The sequence below is a fragment of the Thunnus thynnus genome, chromosome 1 (assembly GCF_963924715.1).
Source record: "Thunnus thynnus chromosome 1, fThuThy2.1, whole genome shotgun sequence".
Lineage (NCBI taxonomy): Eukaryota > Metazoa > Chordata > Actinopteri > Scombriformes > Scombridae > Thunnus > Thunnus thynnus.
The window spans coordinates 37,924,632-37,942,318 of NC_089517.1; the positions used below are offsets into that span (position 1 = coordinate 37,924,632).

Genomic DNA, 17,687 nt, shown 5'->3' on the forward strand with positions numbered 1-17,687 from the left:
CACCAGCATTAAAATGCTGCATACACAGTAATATAATAACAGTAATATAACAAATAATAACAGAAGACATATTATAGGTAATTAAATATAATAGGAAATCTATAGGTATTCTAGAAAACATGACGTAGTCCTTTAGTAAGCTGCAGTTGTTTTTGTTGACTGTTTTTTTATTAACTACAGATCACTTTATTGGTTGTGAGGACATTTCCGACGCCTTTGAAGTCGCCGTTTCTCTCCGCTGCGGTTTCCTCCGCACAGCAGCCGTCAGCCAATGGGGTTTGAGAAGTGGCGACATCTCTGCAATTCAGGAAACCCTCTCCTCCGCCGTCACTCAGTCAATTAAGCAAACCAAGTAAGTCCTACCTCCGGTTTTTACTTTCAAAATAAAACCGTAACTGCCCATTGTCTCCGCTTTTTTGATAAACACGGGAATGGCCTGGGAAAATGACTCTGCAATGATTTAATAATAAATTGTATATACCACTTATCCTTGATAACTGTAAAGAATAAGATGATTTGTGACTAGGCCTTGGCTACTTAGGCTAAACAATCTAAACACTTCAATGGAGAGGAGTATGATTTAACACATTTATATGTAATACTGTACATTTGGCCCTCTAAAAAAAACTGAAGTTTTCCCTTTTATAGATTGCATCAAATCTTTTACATGACTCTTCATAGATCTTCAGTAGATAACGAAGTAAACACAAGGCTCATTTAAATCCCATTCGTAATATGATGAATAACAAAGCCTACATACCTTAATTGGGCTGATCTGAGCAGAACAGATTTGTGTCAATGTCAGTATTTTGCTTCAACCATAAATGAAGCAGGCCACTGTTTATTGTGTTTAGATAAGTTATCAATTACATTTCAATTCTTGTAGTATGACAGGATGTGTTCATGTTGGAGTCCTTTTTTGAGTATTAACATAAGCTGCTGTCACTCTTTGAGCCCTCACTTACTTCAGACACAACACTAAAACTTCAATTCAAAATCAATTTATTCTTGAATGAAATAAAAGAAATAAACAGAACATCTTGAAAACATATCAGGCTTTGTTTTACCGTATCTATATGTAGACCCCCAATAAACAGCACTGAAGCTGCTCTCTGAAAAAGTTGTATCAGTAATATTTCTCTCTCACTGATACTATTAATGTTGTTCGTTTTGTATTAACCCGATATAAACTAATACAATTTAAGAAACAAAAAGTGTCAGTCTCAGTGATAGGAGATAAGTTGACACTTTTGTTTTTACGACAATCAAACTGCTTCCGGTATCGTCGCCCTGAGCTGTCTTAACTTGACTCGGCTCAGGTCTTGCTGCAATCTTGAACGCTGGTGGTGACTGATGAGTGCAGTGCCGTGGACTCGACTGGCTCTTTCTTTAACGTAGTCATCTCCAGTTTTATTCAGTGTTTTACGGAACATTTTCTCCAGAGGTGAAGCGTTTACTCGTTTGTCGAAGATGTCTGTGGCCGGGCTGAAGAAACAGTTCCACAAAGCCAGCCAGGTACGGAGACGCCTGTTATTGCTCCTTCATAACAACAATTGTTTGGATGTGAATCGTGTTTGCAGCTAACGGTACACGGAATTTACGCTTCGGGTGATAAGAAAACATAAAAAGTAGCCAACTTCAAATTCTTTTAATTTAATCGATTCAGACACTGTTTCAAAGCGTTTGAAGCTGTCTGTGAAACGTTACTTTCTCATTGAGGTACTTGTGTACGGAGACAACGTCACACCAAACTCCCTTTAAAAATCTGAACATACTGCGTATCCTCTCACATAGTCAAACTCATATAACTTGTTTGACTTTATATAAGGCCATTTACCATTTACTGAAATCCCACGGACATTTCGGCGTAGTTTTTGACGCATTAATTATTTACCTCGCAACCCGTTACTTTAATAACTTCTCAAATGTTGGAGGAACAGGTTCACGTTGTTACCAAGCTACTAGTGTCGGTGGGGAGACGTTAGTGATGTCATAATATCAAGAAAGGTTGTAAGAAAAGTGAAATACTAATGAAATCTTTGTTTTATGAGTATGAAAGTGTATCCTTATTATTTTACCAGCAGTGTTACCAGGTCACACAAGACTGAACATCTGACATTTTCTGTTGTAGTTTTGCGTGACGTTATTCTGAATCTCTGCATTTGAGACCTTGAGAGGGACAACACGTAGGCTTCGTGTTACTCTACAACGGCGGTATTACAGTAGCTATTAAAACTATTAGCTAAACGTGTTCTGTCCGGATGTTACGGCAAATGACTGATTATTCAGACATTTTCATCAGAAGTGTTTCAAAATTGTCAGACCGGCAGCACACTTAAAGGATAGTCTGTCTTAAACCAACAGTCAGGTGCCTACATGTACACTGACAGAGGTTGTACAACCCTAATCTGTAATCATTCCTCCTGTTCATACTGGCTATTAAAAGATCCTTCAAATATGCTTTCAATGGAAGTGATGGAGGCCAAAATCCACAGTGTGTCCACACAGTCATTGAAAAGTTGATGTGAAGCTTATATGAGGCTTCAGCAGTCTGAGTTAGTCATATCAAGTGGATATCTGACACATTTACAGTCTTTTTAGCATCAAATTCCCTCTTTGTGTTTCCCTGTTGAGCTGTGGTGGAGGTATAGAAACAAAAAGAGGGACTTTGACACTAAAAAGACTGTAACATTGAAAGATATCTACTTGATTTGACTCATTTGGACGCTGAAGCTTCACATTTGGGCTCCTGACTGTTGTTTTCAGACACTCTTGAAAAATTGTGAACCAGTCCTTTAACTTTAAAGGCTGGTAGAATGACATGGAGCTATTAAAAACATTGCAACAGACACAGCATGGTGATTGTACCTGTTGTTTAATATCTGATTGAATACTGTTGTAAAGCAATTACGTCACTCATAAAAAATGTCATTTAAAACAGGCTGGTGTGTTATTCCCACAGTCTTCCGCCACCAAAATACATCATGGTGGGCGGCAGTGAGTAACTGTGAGCCAGTTCTAACATTTAGCTTACATTTCATTGGAATGTAATGCTGCTTGGTGGATCATGTGTTTGTCTGAATGAGCAGTGGCTCTTTGTTGAAACCATGAAAAGCTTTTGCTGGTAATGTAAGTAAGCCAACACCAGAGTTGCAGGTGGAAACTGATTAGACTGGAGTTTGGCATGAGGTTTTCTTCACAGGTTTGTTGTCCATCTGTTAGGGGGTTTCTCATCATACATGTAGCCTGCTGGTGCATTTGGTTGTTGGATACAGTGGGGTCCTGCTACCTGACCACAAAGTGTTGGGTGTTGGTTTTGGTTTGGGTGGTGTGGTTGTGGAGAACTTTGAGACTGGGCCAGGTTTGTTTTTTCTTTCCCTTTCTCTTGCTGACTATAGTCTGGATCCATGTGTGTAACGTGTTTCAAGTATATAGCGAATGGGTTGCATTAGTGTGTGTAGTCAGGGTCACATTTCACATGTCTATGAGTTGTTAACAGCTCCACCAAATAGTGATTTTTCCCTCTAAACTTCTCACATGCTTTCATTTCAATAAATATTCAAATGATCCAATATTTCAGCAAAAATCAAAGATTAGAGACATTTTTCAAAAACTGAAAACAGATTTGTGTATCAGAACTTTGTTTTTTCTTCTTTCCTCTCCCATTAATCATCTCACCACCCCTCAGATTTATCTGCTGACCCTAGGTTTGGAACCACTGGACTAAACTAGCTAACTGTATATAAAGTAGTGTAAAATAGCTCCACCTCCAGCAGCTACAACACTAACATGCTGCTCTAACACTGATGCTTCACTATTAATAATAATAACAAACAATAACTTAATAGTGTAACAAAGTAACTTGTCACACATTGTGTCTATCATCTAAATCCTGCTGGAATAGTTTCTTATACGTAGCTCTGCTCAGCCTCTCTGTGGTGTTTTCAGTTCAGCAGCTGGTTTGCTCACATAGAGGACGGTGCAGGTCTGGACCTGTCTGATTGGCTTCATGTCAAGTCACCTAAATATTTCAGCTCCTTATTCACATAGTATGTGACCATATTCATGTTGTCAGTTGTTGATACAGCAGACTGCATGACAGGACATGTAGTATTTACAACTTCAGTAACAAAAATACAGGATATGGAGACTCATATACATTCATTAAAGAGCTCTGTCATTTGAAAACATATCCAATGACCTTTTAAGGATTATATTATCATTTTGCACATTCACCTCTAAATCTAAATATTGCTATTTTTGAAATAATTTTTGTATAACTGGTTTGTATCAAAGTTTGTAATCATGCCTGATACAGTCACTTCTTGTGAAGTGGTTTCTCTTTGTCTTATTTAGAGCACAAATACAAATACTTTACTTTGCTTTTCCTTTCAGTTCTGTATTCAGTGTTAACTCTCTGTCAGTGAAACTCTTAACTTCATACAGATGTTTCAAATTAAAAGCCCAGCAGGAGAGTGAGAGCTTACGGATGGCCTTTTAATGTGAAACATCTGCAGGAAACGTCGAGCATCAGCAACAGGAGTTTAACATCAAATGAAAAGCTGATGAGTACAAAGAAACTGGAAGTAATAAATGTGTCATTTTTTATTTTTAGAGACAAGAACATGAAAATAACAAAACAAGATGAGAGTCTACTGTGGAAACAGGAAGGCTCCTCACATCAACTGTCTCTAATGCAGGCCTGGTGCCACATGTCTTTTTGTGATGTTAAAGAATTTAAATAAAGAATTTGGATAATTTACAGTATATTTTTATTCACAACTGTAGTATTTGCAGATGCTTCCCTCAAAATCCTCAAAGCCCTACCTCATCACTAGTAGAAACTACTTCCTCCCACTCACATTTGAACTCACGTAGTGTCTCGTGTATCATTGAAATCCCCACAACAAATAGCATCAGCTATCTAACTAGAGAGCGTTGACGTTGGTGATGACCTTAGACTAGTATCTGGGTGAATCATACATCAGGGCAAACATCGGAGATTTATTGTCTTGCTACTCAGAGTCTCATTCTCTCGTCCCTTCACAGCGGAGAGGAAATCTCATTTTGGGCGTCTGGGCTCATGCAGGGGAATATGAGCGTCATTATGTATCTGATTACTTGTGAATTTATTCCCGTGCGCGAGAGCTAAATGTCAATCTGCCACATCCTGTTTGTCTTTCGGTGCTCCTCATAGTGGCCCGTGTTGTTGCGGTGTGTGTGTGTGATCCCCTCCATACTTTGATCAGTCTAATTGGACATTCAGTGAGAAAAGCAGTTTCTCTTTCACAGCCTGTTTTTATGACATAGCCTCAAACGGAGGTCATGCCGAGTTGTCTGCTCTCACTTCTTTTTATTCATTGCAAACACGTGAAAACACCAGGCTCTCCCTCCGTGGGCAGCGATTTCACATGTAAATACCGCCCATGTACCGTACCTGTTTTTCCGCGGTGCCGGTTTGATCTCGGTGGTATTGTTCTCTGAGTCATGCAGTGACAAACAGTCGAAGCCCAGGCTGTAAAACAGTTCAGAGCTTTTTCTAAGGTTTCAGTCACCCGCAGTGCTTTCCTGCTAGTGGAAAAAACTGAGAAAATAACAATCAATCAGACTTATCACACAACCGCAAAAAAGCAAACAATAGATCAGTTTTTAGAACTAGCTATTTGTCATGTATGTCAAAAACACTGTTTGGTATTTCACCTGTTTCCTGAAGTGGAAATGGGACAGTGAGCAGATGTATGAATCTCTCTCAAACAGTGCAGAAGATAACTGGGAAGGGAAACGATGTCAAATCCTGTTTATTTCAACCATATCTGAATCTTTTTCCACTATTATTGGATAAGGGGCCAAAAAATGTGCTGGAATATGATCCCCACCCTATTTAGATAAATAAATAAGTGCATGTGTGCATGTACTGTGAAGTGTGCATTGTCCATAGTCAATACTGAGTACTATAAAAAAAAAACTGCTATTGGTGCATCGTTTAGTCTTTAAAAAGTCAGACACCTTCAATGGCTTGTTTTGTCTGATCAAATATCCAGAACCTCAAGATAGTCAATTTACAAAAAGATATTCAAGAGAGAAAAGCAGCAAATCTTCATATTTGACAAGCTGGAACCAGAGAATCATTGGTATTTTTGCTTGATAAAAAGACGTAGATGGTAAATCCATCCAGTTTTTTTCAGCACTACTTTCAATAGAGTGGTGAATTGGGAGGAATTATTTTGTGTTTTGAGTTCTTGAAGTAGAGCTGCAACAATGAATCGATTAGTTGCCAACTATTCAATTAATCGCAAACTATTTTAATATTCTCTAACCGTTTTGAGTCATTTTTTAAAGAAATTCATGTCCGAATTCTCTGATTCCAACTTCTTAAAGGTGAATATTTTCTGGTTTATTTAGTCCTCTATGACAGTAAACTGAAGATCTTTGAAGACATCATCTTGGGCTTTGGGAAACAGTGATCAACAATTTTCACCATTTTTTGACATTTTATGGACCAAACAACTAATCAATTAATTGAGAAAATCATTGTACGTTGCAGCTCTATATTAAAGTCAAACTCTGGTACAGTTAGAGCACTTCACAGCTTGAATTGACATGAAACTCTCCTGGTTGAAACATCAGTATAAAAGATGAGGAGCTGTGTTAGAAAATCTCCAGTTCTTGGATAAGAAATCAAAAGGACAAGCAAAAAGGTAAAATTGCAATCATCATTTTATTAAGAACCCTCCCAATAACTGAGCTTGTGAAGGATTTCTTTTATTTTATGTGAAACAAAGATCTGATGTTTTTAATCAGTGTGAACAGGAAAAAGCTGTATGGAGTCCCAATTTTCCCAATCCCTACCTTGACCATTAGGATGTTTGGTACAAAATCTGTTCCTGAGACACAGAACCTATGTTCTAACAGCTTTCAAATCAGAATTTGTCTCCCTGATAATCAGACTGCATTGCCAATTTGTTTTCACCTCACTATTCAGTCTGACATTGTGTTCATGTTAGCCATTTTCTGTTTGTTATAGTGGGTTAGTTTGTCCTAACCAGTCAGTAGTGACTGATGTATTCGTCCAGTCAACTTCATTCTCAGTCGACACAAAAGTGTAGTAGTAGTGGTTGCTAGGAGCACTTTTGTCACATCGTGTCACACACATATGTTGATGGAAGACTTTTTATTTCTGTAAGTTGATGTACAACAACCTGTTGCAATCTCATCCATGCTTGTTGCCATTTTTGTTGGGAACAGATTCTGGCTCTTGCACAGGATAATAATGACGTCTTGTCAGTTTATACAGGTTTTGGTAGTGTGTATGTGACAGCAGGACACAACAAAAGCCATGAATTTAAATAGCTCACTTGAAGCAATTGAAGCAAACACATGTGTAATATCTTGTGTTTATACACTTGTATATATTTGAGGTCACCTCATGTTGTAAGTTGGTCTGGGATAATTGTTATATTCAAGAAATGAACAGTCATCCAAAAAATGCGACTGTGAACGTGATAAGCTGTAAGGACATTTGCTTCTGGTGTGTTGTGATCTGACACTGCAGGGAAACATGCACAAGACCTAGATACCAGCTGAGCCCTATCTGTCCTGCCTTTATCCATGACTTGATAACAGCACTGTTGTGTCTCATCTAGTGTGCAAAGTCCACAGTCATTAGTACAGGTGGAACCCACTGTCAGAGGAGTCTGTTACTAATACTCCTGACGTCGTACACAGAAACAGGAGGCAGTGTAATAAAAATTCAATTCACTTACTCAGTTTCTCTTTCCTCTACTGTGATTTGCACTTCACTCCAGTGATAAAGTGAGGATTAACTTGCAAACTTTAAATTAATTTACCCACTTTAGTAGCAGGTGGGCTCTTCACCAACGAATAAGTCACAGTCGTAACAGCTATTTTGCTCTTCAGCTGACTAAAGATGATGTACTGTACTACGTAGGCTTAATATCTTAATAGATTCATTGATAATGAAACAAGTTAGCTGCAGGCCTAAATAATCAAAATGACTGAATTTGTATTGTACTTATTCCAGTCTGTAGCACTCCCATGAGCGCCATTATTTCATACTTTTATACTTGTGTACTGTGTGTATTTTAATGTGTACTGGTATTGACTGTCCTCTCTTAGATGTGACCATTAAATTCACTACAAATTAGCCTGGACTCACCGCAGTCCCATTAACTATGGGACTGTGGTGAGTCAAGACGGCTTATGTAGCCAGCTATCGTCTACATTACCTCCTAAAGAATCTTTTTTATTGCTATTTGTTGCCTTTATTAGACAGTAGAAAGTGCAAGCAAACAGAAAAGGGGCCTAGAGATTAATTCAGTACATCACCCAGCCATAAAGGAGGCTACTGTATTTGTCACTGTAAAGCAACATGGATTCATAGTGCCTGACAAACTCTATTAGTGTCTTGTGAAAACTTTCTGCTGTTGTTGTTGAGGTTTGTTAACTGTTTGTTAATTGCATCTTGCAGCATTAATTACCATGGACATGGGGCAGCCATCATGCACATGCAAATATGTAGGCTAGTTAGTAGGGATGTGCAGAAAGCCCAGTATTTGTATTTGTATCTGTATTTGTTGAGGCAGCAAAATTATTTGTATTTGTATTTGTATTCAAATGAAAGTGGAAAGAGGCTGTTTTTGTTTTTATTACGCTTTTAATTTTAGAAAATAAAAGTGTTACAATAAGTGTTCATAAATAAACTACCTTATGAAGGAGGTCCCCACATCAGGTCTTGAACTGGAGTCTCCCAGATCATAGACGACTGCGCTGACTACTGAGCTAAAACTTTACTCATCGCCTCATTGCAGACAGACCTCTAACTAACAAATATTTTTAAAAATATTTGTATGAAACAAATATTTGTAAAAAAAACCCCATTATTTGTCCTTTGCCGACTAATGTATTTGTATTCAGGCACACCCCTAGTAGTTAGAAGCAAGTTAAAAGCTCTCCTAATTACATGGGTAGTTTTATGGAGGTTAGATGTGATTCTGCTTTGGTAGAAAGGTAGAAATGGTTTGCATTTTATGGAGCTTGGTTGTGGAGCGTCTGAGAAGACAACTCGCTCTCCTCAAAAGCATTCATGATATTGCACTCAGTTTTTAAGAGCAACAGAATATGAAAGAGAAAAGAGCGATTGAGAGAGATGTTCAAACCTCTCATACTTTCTCACCTCCACACCTGCTCAGTCACTGCATACAGAGGTGATGTTAGATTGTCTGATTTGGAAAGCTACAAAAATGCAGCGCCCCCCCCCCCCCCCCCCCCCCCCTCCCTCCCGGAAACAGGGTTTCAGACACTGTTTGATGATCCAACAAGGACTTCAGCCGCAGCATAATGAAGCCTTTATTCACACAGCATTTTAGCTGCCTTTGTTAGAAACTAAACCAAAGTCAAACAGTGGAACAGCGTGTTTGCACGCACCCCTGCAAGTCAGTTATCACAGCCTACAACAGAAACTAAATGCCAGTAGGTAGAGATACAGCTGACACCTCAGTGAAAAGAATGCATCCATCTTTAATGACGGAGTGATGGAGGGACTAAGCCACAGTCGCCTGGTGGCCTGGCAGGCAGGCAGCTTTTCAGCTCATTAACATTTCAACAGCTCATCATCATTATGTGATGCAGCTCCTCCTGTTAATGTTGGTGGTTCTACATGAGACCCTTCCAGCTGAATAGTCTCCTCGGAGGATTTCCCCAAACAGTAAAATATGATACCAGTAGCTTTACTTTTCCACAGAGTAAAGACTCTGTTTATATCACAGTCTGTCAAGTGGTGTCAAGCTGCTGTCTACAAAAGAGGATTCTCAAAAGTAGACAGTGAAAATGATCTGTTGATAGTCATACTCACATCATACCAGCAACATTACACCTTTCACTATAGTTTCAATCCCAATCTGTACAATATGTCACAGACATGAAAAAAATATACATACAGTCAGCCAGCGCAGTGCACACCATGGCAAGGAGCCTCTCTGGCAGGGAGCACAGAGGCTCCCAAATGCAAATGATTATTGACTTCTGAATGAATGGATATTAAGTGTTATTTTTGTCATTAAAAAAAAGGATTTTCTTGGCCTGGCAGGGTTCTCATTGGCCTGGCAGCTCACCAGGCCCGTATAATTATAAGGAGAACGCTGTGGTGGAAATCCAACAGTTTATTAACCAGCATGCTCCACAAGCACCAAACTACTATTTGGTGACAGTTTGTAAATGGTAGCTAATGTCTTTGTCCCACCGAAAAAAAAATGATGGGAAATTTTAACAGAAATCTTTAGTCAAGACTTCAAAATAATTTGTGAAAAGAAGGAACAATACACCGCAGAAGTTTGGTATAATGGTGTAAAAGTTAGTGGGAGATTGTGGGTGCAACCTTCCAAAAACAGACCCACACCTTTATGTTTCTGGTTTAGAGTTCCTGATGGAAAAGATACTGTTTATGCTCGTGATGACATGGGAACAGGGGAAATGAGTAGGTATCGTTTCCAACAGCAGGTTCCAGTTCAAAGTTGATGAAATACAGTTCCTTGGGGTAATTAAGTCTACCAAATCTCATAGTTTATCGTTTATCTCATAGCTCCTTGTATATTAGCAAAGATCAATGTCCAAAATGTTCAGGTAACAGGCTTTTCAAACTTTGTTAGCAGATTTTATTAGCTGTATCGAATTAAAGTCAACTCCATCAGTAAGATATGAGGTATGGACTAAAGAAAACTCTTGGCTGTTGTCTGGTTAATGTTGCCTCTGCAGCTGATGTTTCTACTTGGCCGAAGATTGATTATAACACAGACCTTCATCAGGTTAACCTGCTGAATGTCTGTCTACTGAAACATTGTTCCTATAAATCTCCTCTAACTGCAAGTGAAGAAGACACAGTGCAGGAGTTCTTTGTTCTACCGTAGTCGGCCCATGGTCTTTTCCAACGCACACGTCCATCTACAGGAGTGCAAAAGTTCTGCTGCTTGATGTTTTTCAACTTTAAAATGTCCTGGCCAGTATTCCCTCACTATTCTTAAAAAAGAAACTATCAAAAGTGTTTATTTTATATGTGATATATATGAGCAGGCAGTAGACACTATTAACAATATCAGTGATTTAACATCAAGGCTGCTCTCACAGTTCATCTCTCTGACATCATACCAACCAAAACATGGTATGAAAACTATAATGAATGATATAAAAGTGGTATCATGCTTGATTATTTAGCAGCTGTCATTATGATTTCTCCTTCCACTCACACCATGGGGCCTGAGTGAAGAATTATAATGACATTAGTTATGGCCAGAGCTCAACAGCTAACAGCACTACTGATGGTAATGGACAAGTGTGTCCCTGCTCTGGACAGGCCCCTAATGAGGCAATTACCTGGAATAGCAGGTTTAACCCAGGCATGACAGAGGAGGATTAATGCATTAATGTCACGCCATCCTGTCTGATGTTTTTCTTTTTTTTCTTTGAGAAAATATTAATTAACCTTCTTGTAAATCCTCTGAGTCTCTGCTTTCAGTAGACGGCCTCGCTAACTCAGACGATGGTTTTTCCGACCGTCTGACAGCGGTTTTGATCTCCCGAAACAGAGAGGTGGTATACGGGTTTTTTTGCGTTTTGCTCTTTGTTGGTTGGGGTTAGATACATCTGCCTGACTGGCTTAAATGGATACATAAACAAAACCATGCCTGCTACACTGCCTCTTCCTTCCTGCACACACTGAAACTTGATGAAGAAAGTTCCACCCACGACTCAACTGCCTGAGTACACACACACACACACACACACACACGCTTGCATGCACACACAGTGACAACTGTGGTTCCATATAAAACCAGTGTAGCACACACAGACAGTGTTGTTGGGTAGATAAGTGTGTGTGTACAGTAAAGGCTGAATGAATGGCTCTTTTCATTGTGTTATCTAGCCAAGGACATCTCAAGCTTTTCAACTCACAGACGTCTCACATGGACATACAGGAGACACTGCAGGTTTTGTATAAGTGACAGATGAAGTTTGGATTGTGCGGTGTTAAATTGTATAACTGTATGCCTATATATGCAGAGATAATATTTGCTAGAATCTTCCAACTTCCCTAGCCAGCTTTAAATAAATAATAATCACAAACTATTCACAATTTGGGGAGTAGGGGGGGCCCATAAAGCCCTGTCATTGACCCATTAAATCAATGAAGAGCAATTATTCTTACTGAGGGTTTGTTTTCATTAGATACACACACACAGAGTCCAAACCTTTATCAGAAGATTCTCTACTTAACCAGAATGGAATTTATTACAGCTTTGGTATGTGTGTCTGCCTTGTGTAATCTAAGTGTGTCTAAGGTGATGTCTCTGCTACTTAAAATAATTCCCCCTCAAACAAATGATGGTTAAAGCTCCAGCAGTCTACATATATGTGATATGAAAGGTTAAGCTTGCATGGCTCTTTGTTCTTCATAGACTTTGTGGTATGTTTATTGTACATCTCAGTCTCACTGCTCTCATCAACCCTGTTTCCTGGACATGTTTTGTGGCCAAGTTTGAACCCACAAACACTTATTTACACTTATTTTCTAGTGTAGAAGTTATCACCTATGTCTAATGAAATGTTAAAATGCTGCGCCAGACTTGAAGAATATTTACTAGGGCCAGACTGATACTGGATTTTTGGGAACAATGTCTCTGTACGTTTATGAAGTACATTCATAAAGCTCCAGGATACGTGTGTTTTTTTAAACATTTTCAATTCATGCAGACGCATCTTTGTTCCAATTCGCCCCGGGTGATTTTGCGTCTACTTGCGTCTTTCTGTTGACTTTATATGCAATATGCTTGGTATTCTGTCTGAACACAGTAAAAACTAAACAGGGTTGTAAACAGCGAAGGTTTCAAACTTCTAAGAAAAACTGGCTTTGCAGATGTTTTATGAGGAAGGAAATGTATTCAACAAATTTGTTAGTTTTGGTGCATAACACTGAATTTAAATAAAAACTCCACAAGTTAAGTAATCAGTTTAAATCAGTCTATCTCTTATTTGTGTTATCATCTGTGACCTCAGCTCTCTGTATGTTACTATGGGATTCAAATCTTGGATGGTCAAATGGACCCATGAAAAAAAAGACTAGCTAGCCAGACGCTGTCCTTTTTATAATGCAGGATAAACACACTTCTGAATGTGTAGAAGCTGCCGACGGCTCAGCAGGTGTTGAAATAACAAGAACAGAAAGTAAGGTTTAGCGGGAATCACTGCTAACATTAGCAAGCTAGGCTAACTAGCTTCTCCTTTCCCATGGGAATACAAACCTAACAGCATGGCGGATCCTTCCAGGTGTTGAACGTTGTCAAAGAACAGATGACTTAAATTGCTAAAAGTTTATACTAAAAACATCGCGGGCTCGTCGGAAAAAAGCCTTGTATTCATGTTCGCAGGCTATTTAGCATGATGCCTTCAGCGCAGAGTTGACGATATGTCTCCTAGCAACAACAGTCAACCTCTGCCACACCTACCCAGAGACTTGAAGCTTAGATGCTGTTTCAAATACATCCAAAAACTGACTTATCTTCTTTTGAAAATGGAAAATGATGTACAATAGATGTAGTACCATTATACTTCATATTTCCTTACACAAAAAAGTCAGTGGTCACTGGTATTAGATTGGTAATCGATACCCAGAGCCATCGGTATCAGGACTGAAAAAGTTGGATTGGTCCATCCTAACTATTTTCTGCTTTAGTGAACATCTTAGTTATTCTGTAAATGTCTGATTAGTAGGATGTCATGTCTAAATCCCCCAACTTATAGAAATAGTAAAAGCTGTGTATAGTTTTGATATCCACTGCACAAACCATCCTGCTCCCCTCCCCTTTGCCTCTGCAATGCAGCTCCTTAGAGACAGAGTTGAACAATATGGCTCTGCAAACACACAAAAAACCCCACAACAACAGAATTCCTGCGTACGTGTGTGTCAGCCAGTGATTCACCTCCGCGAGAGATTCTACATTGTTTTAAAGGGAAACTGCTGTTTACTCCAGCAGAGCGTGCGATGACAATGCATGTCACTTTCCCTGCTACCAGTAGTATGTCTCAGCTGAGGGAAACACGTGGTTTGTGACAGCCTGACGATGAATCACACAGCACCGAACAGACACAGCATCTCACTCATGTTTTTCATTTTCATACGACCCTCTGCATTCTTCTCCTCTGTCTGTACCCTGCAGGCAGACAGGCCAGCCTACCCGGAATGCCTTATAACTCGTCCAGACTAATTTCCCACAAGATCCACCGCACTGTGAGACAAAACACTGCACTGAGCATTATCTCCGCTTTACAATAATTAGTGGGAACCAATGTTAACACCCCGCAAAATCTGAATAATTGAATTAACCTTGCTGTCATTAAATCCAAACTTTCTTATTAACCTTGAAATCTTTAAGTTAAATCTCCTCAGAGAGGTGAAGACGATTTCACTTTTGCCAGTGTGTGTCAAATAGTTTAATGAGTCTTTTGAGTCAGGATGAAGTGACTTTATCTTAGTATTAGTTTGATAAAAGTTTAGGACTGAATGACTTGTTAATATAGACATTTTTGCAGTGTAATCAATACTAAATTTAGGTAACTGAAAGTACACACACATACACTTCTTCATTATGAAAGTGCCTCTGATCAGCTGCTGCTTTCACTGGAGTAGTTCTCTAATAAAGCTGTATTAACCATAATATTGGTTAAGAGCCATCATACACTGAAATAAGTCATGTTTGTTGATTTGAATCATTACCAAATTGAATAGTGGCTCCTTCTAATTCATACAAAGTAATAGATCATGTTCTAATAGGAGTGTATGTTTGATGTTACTCATGGGAGTATTAAATTACTAGTGATTAGAATAGTTTAGCCTGGTGGTTTTTGGACCTGTGGAACTCAATGAACTTAAAGTACCTGTGCTTCCTGCTAAACTTGGCTCACATTATATGCTTCACACTTTTCATAACTAAATGTGCTGTACAGTAGCTACAGATGTGGATCCAGATGTGGCATTTTTACAATATCCTTGTTTGCTAACTTACTTAGCCAAGACTCATCAGGGTTTGTTTAATGTGTTTTTTTTTACACATAAATCAAGTCCTCATCTCTGTACTGAACACAAAGGCATGAAACAGATATTGATCTTCTTATCTGACTTTTTCCCTAAAAGGTCAGAGCGTTCCTTTAACACATGATATGAAACTGTGGTGATATTGTGTTTTCACACTGAGCTCAGTCTAAATTTTGTTCAGTCAGTGTAATGAATCAGATTTGTTATGTGTCAGGCATATAATTAGGTTTATCATTCAGGAAGCGCAGTTTGAATAAGCAGTTTGTTCTTTGATGCGATGGCCTCACAGTGATCAATCACAGCTCATCAAAGAGTGCCATCACTCACATTTTCTTCACATCTAGGCTGTTGATAGCTGCCATGGCTTATGATTAAATTACTGACTGCGTCATTAAAGTGTGAGACAAATAATCATAATAGATAGATTATGAATACTCTTGGGGTTGGGTGATATGATATACAGTATATCTCTGTATACTGTATATATGAGATGACAGATCTCAGAGATTTTGCCACACTGGAATTGTGGAAAACAAGAAAAATGAGCTTGGAGTAATCAAATAAGAGAGGAAGCTTTATCATGAGCCATGGATGTCTTAAGGAGAGCTCACCACCACTGAGTGTGCACATTACTTATAGTTTGTATGGCAACTGGAAGTGTTGCCAGTTGTTCAGTTTAAAAGTCTTTACATGAATGGCTGAAATTTCATCTTTGGAGACAATCTTCCCTCCATTATCAGCAAGTGGTTGTGTGTGTGTACCTCACATTTTACAGCCAACTATCTGCTTAACGAGACTCAGTATGCCACAGGATGTTGAAATAAGTGGGCTCGTTAACATGGTTTCTTTCTCTTACTCAGCTAAACGCTAAAAGCTAAGCGAGCAACCTCCGACTACAGACGGGGGAAAAAAAGACTTTTACTTTGTGAGGAAACTTAGACGTGATATCACCGTTCTTCGCCTTCATTCATGATCAGACTCTGCTCCATAGACGCTGTATACTGTCTTACGTCTCCAGCTGCAGCCATTACTCCAGGTAAAAATGCAGTGTAAGGGAAGTTGCATTATTCATTACGTAGTATTGTGGCCCCCACCTTCACCCCGAGCCAATCGGAGTAGGTGGTCATTAATAATGCAGATTTTATGTAAATAGCTTCCAAGACAGCCTGCTGGAGGACAGAGGGGAATCTGGGCTGTAAAGAAAGATGGATTTAGAGAAATCTAAACAACTTTTGATGAATAAAATATCACAGATATGTTTAACACAGACTCGACATTTATAAAAATTAGTCTAAAAAGGCCATAATACCAGATCTTCAATACTGAGGTTGCAATCCCTTCAGTATCTCTGGTTGTATTAAACCTGTGTTCCATAAATTAGTAATATACTGTATTTGTATTGTTGCACCCAAATGATGAAATACATAAATTCATCGGGCATCATTTCATTTCTGAAAGGAATTTGTTTATTTTATATTTAAATTGTCTCTCAGTTGAAGTTTCCGAAAATCTACTTTGTCATGATATAAAGTTACATACACAAATTTTTGACTGTATAGCCTAATACCCACCACAGGTCCTAATGATAGGCCAAAACATCCTTTAACATGAATACTAGGTTTATATAGAAGTCCACATCGGAATTTTGGCACATTTAATAACTGATTGATTACTGTTGTATTTTTTTTTTTAATTTATTTGGCCATTGTGGTGGTATATTCTCCTTTAGAAAGATAACAGGATGTGAGTCATTGTCATACAATATGTCTTGTAACACGGTACACATCTCCTGTATCACCTGTGTAGTAGTATCATGATTCGTGGGCAAAATATAATGTATCATATTGTGAGTAAGTTGTTACCTGGTTCCTGATCTCTGAATCACTTGTGGTCATTAACAGCCATTTCCCATGGTTGGAGAAACAACTGAACCAAAAAAACAGCAAGAGTCAAACTGCCTCAAAGTGAGGAGGAGATTGATGCAACTGTACAGGTTGTTGTAAATCGGCTTACAGAAATGCCCTCTTTTTCATATTTCTTTGATCGATTTGACAAATGTAAATTTCTAGCAGCCTTCTAGCAACCACTACTGTGGTTACTGTAGTTTTGTTAACTGAAACAACAGGATGGAGAACGGTGAGGGCAAAATAAACCCTCCATCACAGAAGACGGCTAACATGAACACGATGTCAGATAATGAAGATAACGAACATTGAAGTGGCGGTTCAAGCTAAGGGTCACTTTATGCTTGATTAGAGCTGGCTCCTACCACGTGTTGGCAAACTACTCATTTTCAGTCTTTCCTGGAAGACAGTCGTAGTGTTGCACTCGGTTGTTCACTTGAAATAGTGTCAACAATGAAAAACAAGCCAACAAGCACTTCTGACAGACTATACTGGCCCATCAAGTTTCTTGGTGATTCACAACTTTATCCCTCATGCCTCAGCTCTGTTCTGTATTTTTCCCCAGCAGAGAAGATTAGTTGTTTATGTGGCAGTTGGTACCACCATTCATTAAACAGGCAGCCAGCTGGGAGAGTGATTAACAGTAGTGTGATGGTAGTTCCTGACCTCTGCTGGAGTAGAGC

The 17,687-nt window shown here is 38.8% G+C and overlaps 1 protein-coding gene across 2 annotated transcripts in view; it reads left to right on the top strand.

The window, feature by feature from the left end:
* Nucleotides 1–1,292: 1,292 nt before the first annotated feature.
* The window catches only part of sh3gl3a (SH3-domain GRB2-like 3a), a 42,283-nt gene continuing 25,888 nt past the window's right edge, over nt 1,293–17,687 (top strand). The window contains exon 1 of one of the 2 annotated variants that reach the window (XM_067597470.1): nt 1,293–1,515. In XM_067597470.1, the coding sequence (XP_067453571.1) occupies nt 1,471–1,515 (45 nt within the window). In that variant the 5' untranslated portion in view covers nt 1,293–1,470. The remainder of the gene's footprint in view (nt 1,516–17,687) is intronic. The other variant, XM_067597464.1, reaches the window with a different exon arrangement.